At 39.0% G+C, this 19,794-nt stretch overlaps 1 protein-coding gene across 1 annotated transcript in view; it reads left to right on the forward strand.

Moving 5' to 3' along the window:
• The window catches only part of AK9 (adenylate kinase 9), an 88,822-nt gene that overhangs the window by 31,543 nt on the left and 37,485 nt on the right, over positions 1-19,794 (forward strand). Inside the window, exons 18-22 of the mRNA XM_063296485.1 lie at positions 21-104; positions 1,076-1,282; positions 6,125-6,261; positions 9,441-9,653; positions 11,453-11,728. Coding sequence (XP_063152555.1) covers positions 21-104; positions 1,076-1,282; positions 6,125-6,261; positions 9,441-9,653; positions 11,453-11,728 — 917 coding nt within the window. The remainder of the gene's footprint in view (positions 1-20; positions 105-1,075; positions 1,283-6,124; positions 6,262-9,440; positions 9,654-11,452; positions 11,729-19,794) is intronic.

Genomic DNA, 19,794 nt, shown 5'->3' on the forward strand with positions numbered 1-19,794 from the left:
CAGTGTGTTTATGTATCTAGGTACAGAGACAGTGCAGACTGTAGATCAGGGTGATGAAGCACAGTTGTCAATGGACTCCAAAGAACATGAAGAATCTAAGACAGGTTAGATTTTATATGTCAGTAATATTTCATCATAGGAGACAACTACATTTGTTCTGTAACATTTTGCATTTTGATTGTTGTTTGCAATGTAAGCTGCCTTGAGTCTCTGATTGATGGCCTTATAAGTCTGTCATCATCTTCGTTATCTTCTTTATTAAATATCATTCACATTTTATTCTTTATCACCATCTAATTAATATTTTTGTTAGTTCTTTAAAGAAAACCTCTTTTTACTGGCTCAGTTTGGTAAACTTTCAGAAGGAAAGTCTACAAAGTGAAAATCTGGACTCAAGATCAAAACTGCTGATTTCCTAAATATTTTGAAAGCTCTTAACATTTTCTATAAACTATGCAAAAGTAAGTAATAATGATTCTCTGCTGATCCCCACAGAATCAATGGAACCCCTTGAAACTGAAGAAAAATCTGAATCACGACATGAACACCTGAAAAGTATTGCATCTCAACTAGGTTAGAGGTTGACTGGGTCACTCATCCCGCCAAACTATGGTCTCTGTAATTGTCTGTATGTTGAATAACCCACAATGAACGTATACTGAATCATTTCAACTTTTTCTTTAAAAAATGTATAGTTGAAACAATTTTTTGTTGTGTTCACTGCCCTGTTTAGTGTTGCAATTATGTCCTCCCCAGAATACTGCATTTTTCTTCCACCCAGTTTTTCATTTTTCCCTCAATAGGTTCATTAGCACATCTATTCCTCATTGGGCTGTTAGAGGAGATTCTCTTGTTAGGTATATCTTGCGCCCCCTCCCCATACCTCAAATTTTTGAACTTCTGTAGTTCTCCCAGCTCTATTTAGTTTGTTGGTCCTCCTTCTTCTGAGGCTATTTTGGCTCCATAAGAACTGGCCAGAGAATCAAAAAGAAAGTAATGCCAGTACACATAAGAGGGCATCTTATAGTTATTACATTATTAAGTTGTTTCCTAAAATGCAGCTTGATTTGTTCAGGAGTCAAGGTACCTGAGTATCATGAAGATGGTTTTCCAGATGTAGTAGAAATAGAGCCATTAAGGAACAAGCTCAACCAATTCCAGAATAACTGGCAAAAATTAGAGCCACATATTGCAGATTCACCTTTGGTCCTGATTACTGAATTGGAGATTGATGGGCAGACTCCAGAAATGCTGTTTAATAAGTGTGTGCGAGCTATGGAACGTAAGTAGTTCAAGTTCACAGTTCTTTAAAAATTATTTCTTCCTCAGGAGATTTGGGGTGGGTTTTGGCTTTGTTTTTTTTATAGTTTCTTCAAATTATAAATGCAGTTGGTTAAAGCAGGCTTGTATAAATTATGAGCTACTTCTGAAGAGGCAAAGAACATCTTAAATTGCTGCCAACATGGAACTGTATGTACACATGTTTCTACTACTTGGAAAATAAGCAATAACAGCAACAGAAATCATTCTGAAATTAATATTAAAAATTCTATAAAACTTTAGTTGATTTAATAAAGAGGCTGTTTTAATATGAATACATTCTCTTGCATAGTCAACATGACTGCTTTTACTCATGTATTAAACTAGAACATTTTTTAAACTTTAAAAAAATTGGACTGCCTGCAGGAGAATAGAAGGAAATAGAAAACTGCTCCTGCCAGCTTATTCTGAAATTGAAGGAAAGGTTGATCAAGCTGTGTGGGTTCATCTAGAGATAAGTGAACAAAACAGGACTTATTTTTTCTTCTGGGAAATAGTCTATTTGAAGAGAATGAAGGGAGGGAGGGGGATCTAGTTTTCAAATATGATAGCTTTTCCTGCTGATTTGTGTCTTAGGATCAGGTACTGCCTGTGAATATGAATATGGACTTGCAGCTCCTGCTTGAAGAGCTGTGGCCAGGAAAGCCTTTGCACAACTCCATCTGGTCCATCAATTGCACCCTTTCCTGGGGGGCCCTTCAGACAAGTCACTCATGCCCTAGGCACCTTGTGGCTTGACTACTGCAATGCTTTCTACGTGGAGCTGCCCTTGAAGACCACCTTGAAGGTCCAGAATGCAGTGGTGCAAGTGGTAGTGGGCATGCCTCAGTATGCCCATGTAACACCTCTGCTTCACAAGCTGCATTAGTTGCCAGTTTGCTTCTGGGTATGATTCAAGATGCTGTTTGTTACCTATAAAGCCCTACATGGCATAGAGCCTGGTTAATTGAGGGACCGCCTGTCTCGCATAACATCTGCCCAGCCAATTCAATTCTGCAGGGTTGGTGCACTCTGGCTTTGATTAAACAGTGTTATCTCTCAGGACCCCGGAAGTGTGCCTTCTTTATAGTAGTGCTTGCCTTCTGGAATGAGGTTACCCTGAGATCCGGATGGTCCCCACTCTGCTATTGTTTAGAAGAACCATGAAGACTTGGCTCTTCACCCAGGCCTTTGTTGAGGGAGAGTGAAACTCCTTGCTTCATCATGTTTGCCATAAAGATAGTTTATCTTTATTTTTTATGTTTTATTGATATCATTGTAATTTATTTGTTTGAATGTTGTGAGATGCCCAGAGTTGAGTGGCATTGTTGTTGTTTATTCCTTCAGTCGCTTCCGACTCTTCGTGACTTCATGGACCGGCCCACGCCAGAGCTTCCTGTCGGTCATCAACTCCCCCAGGGATGGGTCCATCACCTCTAGAATATCATCTATCCATCTTGCCCTTGGTCGGCCCCTCTTCCTTTTGCCCTCCACTTTCCCTAGCATCATCTTCTTCTCCTGTCTTCTCATTATGTGGCCAAAGTATTTCAGTTTTGCCTTTAATATCATTCCCTCAAGTAAGCAGTCTGGCTTTATTTCCTAGAGTATGGACTGGTTTGATCTTCTTGCAGTCCAAGGCACTCTCAGAATTTTCGTCCAACACCACAGTTCAAAAGCATCTATTTTCCTTCACTCAGCCTTCCTTATAGTCCAGCTCGCAGCCATATGTTACTACTGGGAATACCATTGCTTTAACTATACGGACCTTTGTTGTCAGTGTGAGGTCTCTGCTCTTAACTATTTTATCGAGGTTTGTCATTGCTCTTCTCCCAAGGATTAAGCGTCTTCTGATTTCCTGACTGCAGTCAGCATCTGCAGTAATCTTCACACCTAGAAATACAAAGTCTTTCACTGCTTCTACGTTTTCTCCTTCTATTTGCCAGTTATCAATCAAGCTGGTTGCCATAATCTTGGTTTTTTTGAGGTTTAGCTGCAAGCCAGCTTTTGCACTTTCTTCTTCCACCTTCATCATAAGGCTCCTCAGTTCCTCTTCGCTTTCAGCCATCAAAGTGGTATCATCTGCATATCTGAGATTGTTAATGTTTCTTCCAGCGATTTAAACTCCAGCCTTGGATTCCTCAAGCCCAGCATGTTGCATGATGTGTTCTGCATACAAGTTGAATAGGGAGGGTGAGAGTATACAGCCCTGCCGTACTCCTTTCCCAATCTTAAACCAGTCCGTTGTTCCGTGGTCTGTTCTTACCGTTGCTACTTGGTTGTTATACATATTCCTCAGGAGGCAGACAAGATGAGTTGGTATCCCCGTACCACTAAGAACTTGCCACAGTTTGTTATGGTCCACACAGTCAAAGGCTTTAGAGTAGTCAATAAAACAAAAATAGATGTTTTTCTGAAACTCCCTGGCTTTTTCCATTATTCAGCGGATATTGGCCATTTGGTCCCTAGTTCCTCTGCCTTTTCTAAACCCAGCTTGTACATCTGGCAATTCTCGCTCCATGAATTGCTGAAGTCTACCTTGCAGGATCTTGAGCATTACCTTACTGGCATGTGAAATGAGTGCCACTGTTCAATAGTCTGAACATTCTTTAGTGTTTCCCTTTTTTGGTATGGGGATATAAGTTGATTTTTTCCAATCTGATGGCCATTCTTGTGTTTTCCAAATTTGCTGGCATATGGCATGCATTACCTTGACAGCATCATCTCGCAAGATTTTGAACAATTCAGCTGGGATACCGTCGTTTCCTGCTGCCTTGTTGTTAGCAATGCTTCTTAAAGCCCATTCAACCTCACTCTTCAGGATGTCTGGCTCTAGCTCACTGACCACACCGTCAAAGCTGTCCCTGATATTGTTATCCTTCCTATACAGGTCTTCCGTATATTCTTGCCACCTTTTCTTGATCTCTTCTTCTTCTGTTAGGTCCTTGCCATCTTTGTTTTTGATCATGCCCATTTTTGCCTGGAATTTACCCCCGATGTTTCTAATTTTCTGGAAGAGGTCTCTTGTCCTTCCTATTCTATTGTCTTCTTCCACTTCCGCGCATTGCTTGTTTAAAAATAATTCCTCATCTCTTCTGGCTAACCTCTGGAATTTTGCATGTAATTGGGCATATCTCCCCCTATCACTGTTGCCTTTTGCTTTCCTTCTTTCTTGGGCTACTTCTAGTGTCTCAGCAGACAGCCAGTTTGCCTTCTTGGTTTTCTCTCTCTTTGCGATGTATTTTGTTGCCGCCCCCTGAACAATGTTGTGAACTTCTGTCCATAGTTCTTCCGGGACCCTATCTACTAAGTCCAGTCCCTTAAATCGATTCCTCACCTCCACTGCATATTCCTTAGGAATATTAGTGAGCTCATATTTAGCTGATCTGTGGGTCTTCCCTAATCTCTTTAGACTGATCCTAAATTGTGCAAGTAGAAGTTCGTGATCTGAACTACAGTCAGCTCCAGGTCTTGTTTTTACCGACCGTATAGATGTCCACCACCTTTGGCTGCAAAGGATGTAGTCATTTTGATTTCGGTGTTGTCCATCTGGTGAAGTCCATGTATAAAGCTGTCTCTTAGGTTACATACATACATACATACACACATATATATATTTCTCCCATTATAATTCCATATGTGCCTTAATGTCAATGTATGAATATAGTAAGATCCCACAATGCTTTAAAAGCTGGGGTTGAGATCCATCATTTCTCCCCAAGATATCTTTGATAGTTAATTAGGGGCTGTGAGGAAAATAAAAATGGCATCTTCTAGATACCTATTGGCAGCTTCTATTTTTTCCCCAAGGATCTCCCAGAAAATGGCTACATTGAAAATATAGGGATAAGGGCCTTCTGGATCCAACAATAGGTTGGAGTGAAAGCGGGTGACTGGCCCAGAGTGTGAGCTCTGTGGTTGAGTGAGGACTGGAAGCTGGGCCTTCTCAATCCAAGTTCAGCATCTTAACCTCTATTATTATCCTTAGGAATATTAGTGAGCTCATATCTAGCTGATCTGTGGGTCTTCCCTAATCTCTTTAGTCTGATCCTAAATTGTGCAATAGTTGAGTGGCATACAAGTTTAATAAATTATTATTATTATTATTACTATTATGTTTTAAATGTCAGGAATCAGAGTTATTGATAGATCCATCTCCCTGAATGTTTAAAGTTATCAGAGCTACTAGGTATTGCAATACCTTATGGCAACAAATTACATATTTGTCTTACATATTGGTATACAGTACATAGGAAATATGGGATGCTGCTGGGAGGGGCAGAGGGAATCAGTTCATTGCTACACATACTGAATTAGGGCGGTGATTTTTCAGTGGGAGGTTCTGGTTCAGATCGTTCATGATTTATCATGATGATAAATAGAAAATATCAGCACTCCTTCTATTCTGCACTAAATAGATAAACGGTGTGCCTGTATTAGATGAAGGTTCATGATACAGTTAATCTAATACAGGGACACAGTTTATTATTTCATTCCCTGAATATATGAATATACTTCTGTGAGCTCTTTATTTAGATCTAAGGCCTCATATGCTACAAAGGTTGACACCTAATGTACAAGCGTAAGTATCCATGGGAATGCAAGGGGTGGGGGTGACAATTGATGAAAGTCTGTCCCTTACATACCTGACAAAGCGTGGGACTTATGACATCACAAAATATATTTTTAATTATGTTGTTTTTTCATATTTCTGATCGATCTGTAGTTTGAAGAATTTCAATATCATATAGAATTCTATGCATATTCATGTTGTATCTCTGGTCATGCATGTTTTAAAAAAAGCCTCTAAACTGACTATCTCTGACAGAACCTTTTAAATATCATGGCTGGGAATTTAGTCCTGAAGATGAAGATGAAGAACAAGATGATTTGCAGGCTGAAGCAGAGGCACTGGCAGAAGAAGAGGAGGAGGGAGATGAAGAAGAAGAAGAAGAAGAGGAAGAAGTAAGCTCTAGCTTTCAACTCAATAGATTATCTTGAGCTGTAATTTACTGAATACAGGTGGTCTCCATGTTATGCAGGATACAACTTATATGAGTTCATCTTTATAGAAGGAGCATGACTTAAAGGAGCTGCAATGTTTGCACATGAATGAAAAGCCAGCCAGCATTTTGCACATATGCAAACATGGTGGCTGATGTTCATGCGTGTACAGAAAGCCATCTGCCCTGTTAGATCATATGCAGAAGACTATAGACCTGTGCAAAATTTGATTTGCACAAGGGGTCCATGAATAGAATGGTGATATAAATCAGGGGCTGTCTGTATTTTTTCCCTGACACTTGAAATGAAGTAATCCCCTGCCTGGGGTCTCAGGTTGCTTGGGAGTTCATGATAGCCATGGGCCTATCCCAGGTCGTCCAGAGCCCAACACGTGACAGTGGTCACACACCTGATCTGGTTTTCTTGTTGCAATGGCAATCTGTCAGCCCTCTCAGGTAAACCAAACAGGAAACACGACGAGATGAACTAATTCTACTTTATCGTAAGGCTACATTAACACAATCTTGCAAGTCTGAAAGTACAAATCTCCCACCCTACCTATTTACTGCCAGAGTAATTAGGGTGGGCCCTTTCTAAGTTTCTTTCTTTGGCCGTTACTCGGTTTCAGACTTCTTTCTCTTTTATCTGATCGTTCCCTAAGTGGCATCTCTTCCCCCATCTTCCAAGGCCACCTTCACATTCCATCACACAAAGTGATCTGGAATTGGGGGAGCTGACTGTGGCTTTCCTGTCACGGTCAGATCATTCCCTGGTAACCATGAGATTCTCTGGGGCTGCCCCCCAGAGTAGGGAGGAGGGATCTATTCAAACAGTTGGCGCCCAGTAACTGATGCACCTTGATGGGTTCCATAGAGAGCTGGAGGGTTCCTGATGGTCTCCTGTATGGTCTGACTGAGGTCTTGGTTGCGCCTGGAATGAAAGGGCAACAGGGGCTTTGGATCAGATCGTGCCCATACAGCTTCTCTCTTTCTGCAGGTCCCTTCATTCCTTGTAGCTTACAGAGGAGTTGATGGAGATAAAATGGATTAGATGCTGCTGGAGGTTGACAAAGAGTGAACTCAACTGAACATGGGTTAGAGCTGCTATTAAGGCCTACCTTGTGGCAGGAAAGGCAGTGAAACGTCAGTATTTCTCTGCCCTTATTGCATCCACAGATAACTGTGTGGCAACCTTGTTTAGAGTGTCTCAAGCTCTCTTGGATAGAGGAGACTTGGAGGTTCACCTACGTGATCACTTGGAGGAATATGTAGAGCTCTGATGGAGAAAATTGCTACCAGTTGGATGCCAACCTTGGTACAGGTCCTGTAGAGATGCCTGGGATGCAGTCTTGCCCTTTTATCTGGGAGGAGTTTGAACCTGTTGGGGCTGATGAAGTGGACAGAGTCCTCATGACTGTGAGCTTGGATAGCTATTTATTAGATCCATGTCCTCCTGGTCCATGAAGACCTCCCAGGAGGTCATGTGTGGCTGGGTTTTGGCGGTGGTAAATTCTTCCTCGGGGCCAGGGGCCCTCCACCTCTTAAGGAGCTGGTAGTTCCCCCCCCCCCCCGAAGAAACTGTCACTAGACCCAACCGTACTGGACAATTTTTGTCCAGTATCCAACCTTTCCTTTTTAGGGAAGGTTGTTGAGAAGGTGGTCACACAACAGCTTGAGAGGACCCTGGATGAAGCAGATTATCTGGACCCCTTTCAGTTGGGTTTCAGACCTGGACATGGGACTGAAGCATCATTGGTTGTGGATGACCTCTGGCTTGAGTGGGGTGGGAGTAGTGCATCCATCCTTGCTCTTGACCTCTCAGTGGCCTTCAATACCATCAACCATGGTACTTCTGGACTGGCTCCAGGAGTTGGGAGTGGGTGACACTGTATTGTGCTGGTTCTCTTCCTTCCTCCAGAGCCAATTCCAGTGGATGTTGATCGGGAACAAGAGATCCAGCCTCAACCCCTACTTTGTGGGTTCCTGCAGGGTTCAGTACCCTCTCTGCTCCTGTTTAACATCTACATGAAGCCACTGGGGGAAATCATCTGTTGTCATGGGGTGAGGCTGTTGATGTCCTGTCTCAGTATCTGGAGGCTGTAGGGACCTGGATGGGGAAAAACAAGCTTCAGCCCAACCTAGCAAGACTGAGTAGGTCTGGGTTTTGGGGCCTTCAGGTTCCAGGAACTTACCATCTTTGGTGCTGGATGGGGTGGCACTGTGTGATGTGTGGATTGTACTTTTCTGCAGATTATGTTTTTAAATTGGTTTTAATGGTTTTATTTGTTTAGATTGTTTATTTGTATTTGTTTATTTTTTTCTTGTAATTTAATTGTGTGAGCCACCCAGAGTCACCTATGTGAGATGGGCAGCTGTACAAACTGAATAAATAAATAAAGTAATGATCTTGTAATATAGGTAACATGCATTTAATAGACACAGTCTAAAGAAGGCAGTGCCTTGGACATGGGGGGATATCTTAGTAAAATAGGAGGGGTATGACCATACAGGCTATACCCCTCCTATTTTACTTCACATAGAATATTGACCCATCCTCAAGGCTAACATGATATCTTTAATACAGTAATGCAAAGATCAATGAAAAAGTTGATTAGTAGGGACATCTTTTAACTAGAAAATATAATGCCAACTTTGATAGTGTTTATAATCTTTGGGGGAGATGGAGCAGGGAAGTGGTTTCCTAGTTAAACTGAAGTTCTTTCTCCCACCTCCCTACCCCCTACCTTCAAATAATCAGTACTGTCAGACTGGTTATATCCTAAGCAATGGAGGTTTTCTTAAAATTATTTGTTTATTAGATTTATATCCAACCCTTCCTCCAAGAGATCCAGGCAGCTTATATGTGAATTTCCCTTCATGTTATTCCACAACAATCATCCTGTGGCATAGATAGGGCTGAGAGAGAGAGTGATCGACCTAAAGTCGCGCGGTAGGTATCCATGGCTGTGGGTGGAATTGAACCTGGGATTCTCCATTCCTAGTCCAACACCTTAACCAAGTATAGAATGGATTTGCAGCTGCTTGCTACCCTCTGAATTACCTAGACTTGAGCCAATGTGTTAGAGTAAATATCTTTACAAGCTGTTTAACTGTTTACCAAAAATGTTTTGCTGTTTTAAGGATGAAGAAAAAATTGCTGAGAGGAAGAGACATATGGGAGATACAAAGCATTTCTGTCCAGTGATTCTGAAGGAAAACTTTATCCTTTATCCAGGAGTTACTGAAAATGCAGCTAAATATCGAGAAAAATACTATTATTTTTCAACTCCAGAAAACAGAGATAAATTTCTAGAAAATCCTGAAGAATATGTTTCTCACAATGAGCCATTAAAAGTATGCAGATCTTGCATATGTGAGCTATATAAGATTAATAACTGATTCCAATATTTTCCAAATATATATCTCCATGTGTGCATCTGTGTGTGTCTGTGCATAGGTGTGATATTTTAACAGAATGGCAATGGCAATGAAAATATGTAATGATAGTCAGGTCTCCCCATGAAACTATACTCTACTGCTTATCCAAACTTGGCAGATAGCAAAAGCTGGTTCAGCACAAGATTGATATGTTATTTGCAAAAGCAGCTTCCATTCAGAATCTCTGGGAATTATTACAATAACATTAATTGCTGATGAATTAAAACTCTTGCATTGAACAGGGTATATCAGACCTAGTATCCTCTGACAACTATTCAGGCCTAGTCTGTCTAGCAAAACATACTGAGACTTAGCTTCTTACTTCATCCCCAGTAGCCCTACTGATAAGTTGCAGTTGGGTCTGGAAGCTGAATATTATGTGTTGAGTTACAGCTTATTCCTGAGCAAGAGAAGGTCAAGAACTGAATACTGAAGTGCAGCAGTTAAAAGATACTGCTGGCTCCGATGACTAGAGAAGGATAAAATATAGGTCCATGTATTAATATCATGCTTAGTTAAATGGAGGTTTCATACTATCTGCCTGCCAGAGGATCAGCATTGTCTTCTTTGTTCGAAGATGGCTCTGAGGCTCACTGTGTTGTACCTCGACCTCTGTACAGGTAGTCCTCACTTAACAACTACATAGGATTGTTAAGTGGTGCGGTTGTTAAGTGAGTCACCGCATGACCAGATCTGATTTTACGACCATTTTTATGGTGGTCATTAAGTGAATCATGGGGTCGTTAAGCGAATCCAGCTTCCCCAATGGCCTTTTTTTACCAGAAACTGGCAAAAAAGGTCAGTTTTTTGCCAGTTTGTGCCCAAACTGGCAATCATTTGACTGCAGGGGTGGTGCAATGTTTTGTGACAGTTGTAAGTGTGAGTACAGGTCGTAAAGCACTTTTTCCAAGGCCGTCCTAACTTTGGACTGTCGTTAAACGAACAGTTGTTAAGCAAGGACTACCTGTATTAGCTTAAATGTATAAGAATTCAGTATATCGATAAAACAGATGTTGCATTCCAATTCCAAACAGTCCCTGCTACCATAATCAGTAATGCTAGGGATTGTAATATGATATCTGATAGACAACAGGTTCCAACCTTGCTTTAGAATACAGGAGGCGCACTGCATAAGATCACATTTTAACTTTGTAAATTAGGAAAAGTCTTCTTTGAGACTTTGTATGGACACATCCATGTAGTTTTCTTACAAAAGTAATTTGCCATTACCCGCTTCTGGGATTTTTTTTTTCAATTTCACAGTTTTGACTCCAGCTCTGGAAATTTCTGATGGTCTCTCATCTAATTACTAACTTCATCTCGCCCTGCTTAGCTTTTTGAGATCATCCAAAGTCAGCTAGATATTTCTACATACAATAGCTGGGTTGCTTGTTTGTTTGTTTGTTTTTAATTACTAAGGCTATGCAGTTCTAAAGGTTTGACTCAAAAAAGATGCTTTGGAGTGTGCAGAAGTATGAATGTAGCACCTGAGTAGAATAGATGTCATAAAACATATTTTCTCTAGATAATTTCATTTTGTTACTCATGCTGAAGTATTTACTGTCAGTCAAAAATATCTTTGAAAATATGTTTTTTCTGTCTGAAGTTTCTCAGAAAGCTTTTTCTTAGAAATATTCATTCTATAATCTTATTGATCAAAACATCTTTTTAAAAAAGCTATATAATTATATTCACATGTTTCCTTTCCTTTTTAGGCTCCTCCTATAAGGATATGTCTGTTGGGGCCACATGGAGGGGGTAAAACAGTCTGTGCCCGGTGGTTAGCAGATAAGCTAAATATTTTCCATATTCAGTTTGAAGAACTCTTACAAGAATTAGTCATGCTCAAAACGGGAAAAAGAGTTGGACCTGAAGAAGAGGAAGAGGAAGAGGAAGGTGAGGGAACGCAGGAATTGGGAGAATCCACTATTCCTGAAAATGCACCTGAATTTGAATTTGAGAGCGAAGAAGAAAGTAAGCAAACTCAAGAGGTAATCAAACTACTGTATATACTCCTTGTTAGCTTCTTCCCAAGTGGAAGATGAGTTTCCAGCAGAGAAAGCTATGATGGGAGACTCCAGTCTTGTTAGTGGGAAAAGAGGTAAGCTGTAATTCTACAGTAATTCCTTCTTTTTGGTTGCTATCTAACCACCCTACAGTGCCAGTTCAGGTACAGGAAATACATCTCTCATTTCTGATTCTATATTTTGAAAATGTTGAACTAGCATCTACTTATTCAGCTTTATATACCAAGTTACTCATATTATAGCAGGCTAAGCTGATTTGGAGGAGAGAAGATGCAATAACATCAGTCTAAAAGAATTGAGTCTCACTAGCCCAATATTCCGCCCAACCCAATATTCTGATTTTGAATACATGCTATTTTGGTCAAATGTCCAGAACAGTGTAGGAATTCTGCTATAATGTCCACTGTACAGTATATCTGCCATTTTTAATGGTTTGATTTGGTTTATATTGCCATGTTGCAGATATTTTGAATTGTTTTAGGTTGCCTTTGAATTGCTTTTATAAGTTATTGTGAGCACAGTGTGGCAGGGAGCTGCCATAGAAACCACCTTAACAAATAAACACATTTGAGTTACAGAATTTTCACATCACGTCTGAGGGACATAATAGCTGTACTATCACTTGATGGACAAGTTTAGTTATTTGTTTATTTAAAAATAGTTTTTATTAAAAGATTTTGCATATATAATAAGTACATTCAAAGAAAAATATACAGTAAATGTGAAAGAGAAAAAAAAAGAAAGGAAAAAAGAGAAAAAAAGGAGATACGGGTAGTCCTCGACTTATGACCATTCGTTTAGCAACTGTCTGAAGTTATGACAGTGCTGGAAAAAGTGACTTATGACCAGTCTTCACATTTACGACCGTCACGGTCCCTGTGGTCACAGGACCCTGTGGTCACATGACCAAAATTTCGGGGCTTGGCGATCGGCATGTATTACGATGTTTGCAGCATCCTGGGGTCATGTGATCATGATTTGCAACCTTCCCAGCTGGCTTCTGACAAGCAAAATCAATGGGGAACCCCGTGATTCACTTAATGACCTCAGTGATTTGCTTAACAACTGCTGCAAAAAATGTCATAAAATCGGGTGCAGTCACATGATGCCTCACTTAACAACCACACTGCTTAACAACAAATTTTCCAGTCCCTATTGTGGTCATAAGTCGAGGACTACCTGCAGAAAAAAGGAAAAAGAAAAAACATGAAATATAAAGAAATGTCTTCTGATCTTCTTCTCAGCAGTTATACATACATTTCTAATCAAACCTCTCTAAGATTACATCATAATTCTCTTATATAACCTATTCTTTCTAATCATCAAAACTATAAGTCACAAAATCATTTTCTTTTTTATGCAAAAAGTCCATAAGGGATTTCCAGTCACTGATGAATGTCAATAATAACCTTTCTCTAATCAAAGAAGTCAGTTTGGCCATCTCAGCAAGTTCTGTCAATTTCACCAACTATTCCTCCATGGTGGGTAGTGCCGAATCTTTCCATCTTTGTGCATATAATAATCTCAACACAGTAATCATACATTGAAATAATCTTCCATGACTCTTTTCTAACTGTATCCGTCAGTCCTAAAAGGAAAAGTTCTGGCTTTGATATTAATCTCTAAAATTCTCTGTATCGATGTGTGTATTTGAATCCAATTTTTTTTAGCTTTTTTACATATATATACACACACACACACACACACATACATACTGTATGATTGTATGTGTATACACACACACACACACACACACACACTGTATAGCGTATGATGAGTACATGACAAGAGAAAAGGCAAATATTTACACGCAGGCCACACAATTCTATACAAAACTTCTGCAGGGATACAGCAGTAGCCTCATAACTGGATGTCCGGTTCAGCTATCCAGGCGATCGCTTCTGGTGTTGCTTCGTGCAGATCTTCTAAGGAGCCAGGGAACGCATGTCGTAGGCAGTCTTGCACAATATGTTTAATAGTTTGCATATCGGCTCCACAGTCACAACAAGGAGAATCTTTCCAGCCCCACTGATACAGAGCAGAGGCACTCCTTCCAGTATCACATCAGATTCTATTCAATTTCGTCCAGACAGAGCGAGGCAGGTTAAAGCCAGGAGGTTTGGAAGAGGGATCACTACTGACCAAGCTGTGAAGTGACAACCTTTTTTGCATGTCCACCGAGCATGATAGAATGTCCCCTCATGTTGTTCACATTTCTAACATACATTTAGAATGCCTTTATACATTCTAGATAATTTCTCTGGCATCATGTACCAATGATACATCATTTTATAAAAATTATCTTTAAGATCATAACCTAATGTAAATTTCAACCCTTTTGATCACATATTTTCCCATTGATCCATCTGTATATTATAACCAAAATTCTTAGCCCACTTTATCATACATTCTTTAACCTGTCCTTCCATTTCAAATTTCAACAAACGTTCATACATTGTAGTAATTACATGTTCATCATCTGTTCAAAATTGCACTTCAAATTTTGTCTTTCTTTGCTCCATACCATAAGTCTTTTGATCCATTTTAAATCTTTCTGATAGCTGTAAATGGGAAAACCATTTACAACTATATCCTTCTGCCTGTTGTTGCTCTCTTGATTTAATTATATATTAGGCTTGATAATTCTCCAATAATTCCTGGTACATTAACCATTTATGTTTGCCTGTTGTTTCTCTTCTGTAAAATGCTTCTTGTGCTGAGATCCATAGAGGTGTTCTCAGGCACAGCCTGGGTTTACATCTATTCCATATTCTCAATATGGCATGTCTAGTAAAGTGATTTTTAAAATCCACATTAACTTTATCGTACCATAAATATCCACGCCATCCAAACCTCAGGTCTTCTAACTCTAAAAGTCTTTTGTTTCTCAGCAACACCCATTCTTTCATCCAAACCAAACAACAAGCTGCAAAATATAATTTCAAATCCGGTAAACCCAATCCTCCTCTTTCCTTTGAATCTTGTAATACTTTGTATTTAACACATGGTTTATTCCATTGCCATATAAATTTAGATATATCTTTTTGCCATTGCTTGAATGGTACATCCGTTGTCAAAACAGGTATTGACTGAAAGAAGAACACCATTCTAGGCAAAACATTCATTTTATCACAGAAGTTCTCCCCAACAGTGACAATTTTAATTCTCCCATCTTAACATGTCCCTCTTAATTTCATTCCATGACTTAACATAATTATTTTGAAATAACATACAATTCATATTTGTCATAGTAATACCCAAGTATTTTACTTTTTTCTCAATCTTAAAACCAGTTTTCTCCATCAATTCTATTTGATCTTCTATTTTCATATTTTTTGTTAACATCTTTGTCTTCTGATTATTAATCTTAAAATCTGCTAGCATACCAAAGTCCTTTAGTTTTTCCATTAATTTTTCTACTCCCTCTAACAGATCCTCCAAAACTGCCACCAGGTCATCAGCAAATGGCCTTAATGTATAAGTTTCTTTTTTAATCTTTACTGTCACAATTCTCTCATCTTGTCTTACGTCTTTATTCAGTACCTCAAAAACTAAAAGGAACACAAGTGGAGACAATGAGCATCCTTGTCTTGTCCCTTTTTGAATCTCATAAGATTTTGTGAGTTCTCTATTAATAATTATTTGTGCTTTCTGTGAGGTATAAATCGATCTTACCCATTTAATAAAATTATCTCCAAAGTTCATATCTTCCAGAACTCTGAACAAGAAAATCCAGTTCAAATTATCAAAGGCCTTCTAAGAAGATCAGTGCACCCTGCTTTTCACTGTGCTGCTCCAAATACTCCAGAATATCCAACATATTTCTAATATTATCTCGTAATTGTCTTTTAGGTAAAAACCCACACTGATCTTCATAAATAAAGTCCTGTAAAATTATTTTCAACCTTTCAGCCAAAATCATTGTAAACAACTTAAAGTCGTTATTCAATAAAGTTATTGGTCAACAATTCCTTGTTAAAGTCAGGTCCTGGGCCTCTTTAGGTATTAATGCTATATTGGCCTCTTTCCAGCTGTCAGGAATCTTTCCATTCTGTAAAATAATATTCATCATTTGTTGTAAAGGTTGCAAAAGTTCCTCCTCAAAATACTTATAATAAGAGGCCGGCAGACCATCTGGGCCAGGTGCCTTTCCTGTTTTAGTCTTTTTAATAGCTTCACAAACTTCCCTTTTTGTCACTCAAAATTTGTCTTTGATTCTCTGTAATCTTTGGTAAATTCTGTTTATGTAAATATTCATCCACTTTTTCCAAGAAAATTTCTTGACCTTTATATAAAGTAGAATAATACTGGTGAAACACCTCACATATTTACATTATCTGTTATTGCAGTATTTCCTTCTTGTAACTTTAGTATCACTTTCTTTTCTTTTTCTTTTCGCAACTTATGTGCCAACCATTTCCCTGGTTTATGTGCAAATTCAAAATTTCTTTGTTTTGCATAATTCATCTTTATTTCCATTTATCTCACTGTTAACATAGATAATTGCCTCTGTAGAAGCTTAATTTGGTGGGTAATAGTTGTCCTCTCTGGGGACTTTTTTAACTGTTCTTCTTTTTTTTAACATCCAAAATCACTTGCCTTTTCTTTTTAAATTCACTGTTATGTTGTAGGAAATATCCTCTTATAAAAGCTTTACTTGCATCCCAAACCATTCTTACTTCTGTGCCTTTATTAAGATTATTCTCAAAAAATTCTTTTAACTTCTGTTTGCAATCCTCCACTACTGTTTCCTTTTGGAACAGCATCTCATTCAATCTCCATCTGAAGGAGCCGTTTTTCCTTTTAAAAGTTAAAGTCACTGGATTGTGGTCTGAGTAGGTCTTTGGTAATATCTCCTTTATTTATTCATTTATTTATTTTCTATCCCCTTTTTTATTTTTATAAATAACTCAAGATGGTGAACATTCCTAATACTCCTTCCTCTTCCTATTTTCCCCACAAAAAGAACCCTGTGAGACGAGCTGGGCTGAGAGAGAGCAACTGGCCCAAGGTCATCCAGCCGGCTTTCAGGCCTAAGGCAGAACTAGAACTCAGTCTCCTAGATTCCAGCCTGGAGCCTTAACCAATAGACTAACTGGCTTTATAAACATTAGTAGCCAAAAGTTTATGAACATTAGTACTCAAAGTCTTAGAGATCCATATCGAATCTATTCTTGAAAAAGATCTGTGTCTTTCAGAAAAATAAGTATATTCTTTTGAATCACCATTTTTATATCTCCATACATCAACAAGCTCCAAATTGTCCATTAAAGCAAAGAGAACCTTTGGTGGTTTGCCTTGTGTATTTTCAATATTATTCTGAGAGGTTCTATCTTTTCGTGGGGAAACCACTTCATTCCAGTCTCCCAGGAGACACCAATTGTCTTATGGAAAGTCTAATAGTTTATCCATAAATCCTTTATAAAATGCTGTTTTATTGTCATTTGGGGCATAAATCTCAGCATCAAAGTCTTAGCCCTCTAAGTGAACTTCCACCCCAACATACCTGCCATAATGAACAGTCAATATGAGTTTTCGATATAGTTGAGAGTTTTTATACAAAACAACTCCATTTCTTTTTTTCATTCCTGCTGAAATAAATTCTTTACCCAAATTTTTGTGACTCAAATATTTTGCATCCTTTTTCCTAATATGAGTCTCTTGTAAGCAAATCACATCTTGTTGTAATTTATTCAAATAATAAAATAAGTTTTTTCTCTTTTGAGGCACATTTGCTCCATTTATATTCCACATTAAGCATTTATAATCCATAGTTAAGCCAAGATTTTAGAAAAATCAATACCCGTAGTGCCCAGTGTGGTAGCATCTTCAGTGTCCTGTTGTTCTCTGTTGTGGCATTTGTTTAGTTGCATCTGTCATTGTCACTTCCATTTGCATTTCCTCAAATTCTTCTTCGAATTTTCCCAGAAAGTCTCTTGCTTTCTGCACAGGGTTTAATGTGAATCTCTGCTGTTTAAAAGTAAAAAACACCCCTTCCGACTTACCCCGTCTAAATGGAATCTTTTTCTGTTTGAGCTTTTCAGAAAAAAATACTCTTTTCTCTTGTGCAATATTCTAATTGGAATTTCCTTAAGTACAATTACGTCTATATTATTGTCAATCTAGTATTAAAATGCTGCTGTAGAACTTGATCTCTACTCTTCTTCCTGACAAAGTACACAGGGACATCCCTTGGAATATTTCTGAATTTTGCAAATCATGTATTAATCCTATAAACTTTGTCAGTCTCTGCCTCTGTGTCACCTTCATCTCAATCCAAAAAGTTAGAAAGACTTAACAATCTTTTCCATGTATCTTCCTGTCATGAGTGCCGTTGAGCTGAAGTCATCAGCGCAATGGCACACATGACAATAGCAAGGAAATAGGAGAAGGGGCTCAAGATAAGTAGCCATCAACTCACAACGACTAACGGCCAACAAACAATAACTAAACGGATCACGGAGCACACCCAAGCCATCAGCGCCAATACAACGGAGATCGCCCAGCTGACAGCAATCACCGGATGAATAGAAAACCCGATGATGGGCGATCCCGGAACGCCAGCGGGGCCTCACAACCCCTCACCCACCGGCAGGGCAACGTATTGGACAAAGGGGGGTGACGTGACCGCGAGTGAGGGGGCGCTGACCGGCGCGGGGTATTTAAACCCCGCACCGGCGCGCTCCTGTCACTCTCAGCTTTTTTCTTCCGACGCTGTAACTGCGCTGTGAATAAACCAGAGCCTGATCCATCGAACCAGTGTCTGAGCATTATTCAGAGGCAGGCAGTGCATGACACTTCCCCACGGTCTTCTGGAATTGTTCTAAATCTTAAAATTCTTTTTCTTTCAGTTCCAGTAATGCCAGGTTATCCTCATCTTTCTCCATCTCTTTGTTAATAATTTCTGTCTTACTTTCCAAAACTTCAACTTTATCATTAATTTGTTTTACATCTCCAGCCAATTGTCCTACAGATTCTTCAATCTTCTTCACTTCTTCTTTCGTATGTTTTTTTATCCCTGCAAATCCTTCTTCCATTTCCTTTTTAGAAGCAAACTATTGGCAACTGTTTCAGACATCCTCTTGTCAAATTCCTCAAACTTTTTCTGCAATAAATCTGGGGTGATGCCCTTGTCTGTAAGTTGTTCTAGTGGACCACCCCTTCCTTCTCCTATTTTTGCTGCTTTTCTTGTGGTTGCCATTGTAATATTTATGGCCCAAAAGTGAAAGTATGTCAATTATCAGGGTGAAAGTAAAAGGCAAGCTTCTCCTTTTTATTTCCAGTTTGGTTTTCTCTAACACTTTAGTCCCAATTACCTCTCCATAGCTACAGTCACACAGTCTGGTTCATATTACCCTTATTTTGTAAAATCCACCAATTATCTACTTTCCTTAACAATAAACAATCAACATTCCCATGAAGGTCCAGTCTGTTTTGTTGGCAGAGTGCTAGAAAGCCTTTGGCCCAGGAGAGATCAGAAAAGTCACACACCAGGCATTTCTATAAAAATAATTTTATTTACAGAAAGCAAAACATATTTAAAGGCTTCTGCATTCTTACAGGCTCTCAGTGAGAGCTGCTTAACTCTCTACATGCCTACACAGAAGGGAAACTGAAACTAAAACAAGTCCAGGCAAGTTCTTCTCCTCAGGTGCAAAAATTAACATCCGAAAAGGGGACAATTAAATTCAACCTCTTCACTGGGCCAAAATGATTCGTTACCATAGTAACCTTAATCTGTAGTAGAAAACATATTAACGCTCCCCTTTTTATACTACAGAATAAGATGCAAACCAATTTTATTTGACAACTCTGTATGTCTTTCCATTCACATTATTTTAATATTATCTCCCCTTTGGTTTATCAGAAAGCTACCATCCTTCTTCCTGTGTATTTCCAAACCTAGGTTATTTGTTACAGTTCCAAGGCTTTTTAACGTGAAATGGCTTTTCATGCCGTCTTCAAAATCAAGCCTTTGTTTTTCTGTTGATGTAAACAGCAGCAAATCATCAACGTAAATGCACAGATAC

This window comes from Candoia aspera, chromosome 1 (assembly GCF_035149785.1).
Source record: "Candoia aspera isolate rCanAsp1 chromosome 1, rCanAsp1.hap2, whole genome shotgun sequence".
Classification (NCBI taxonomy): Eukaryota; Metazoa; Chordata; class Lepidosauria; order Squamata; family Boidae; genus Candoia; species Candoia aspera.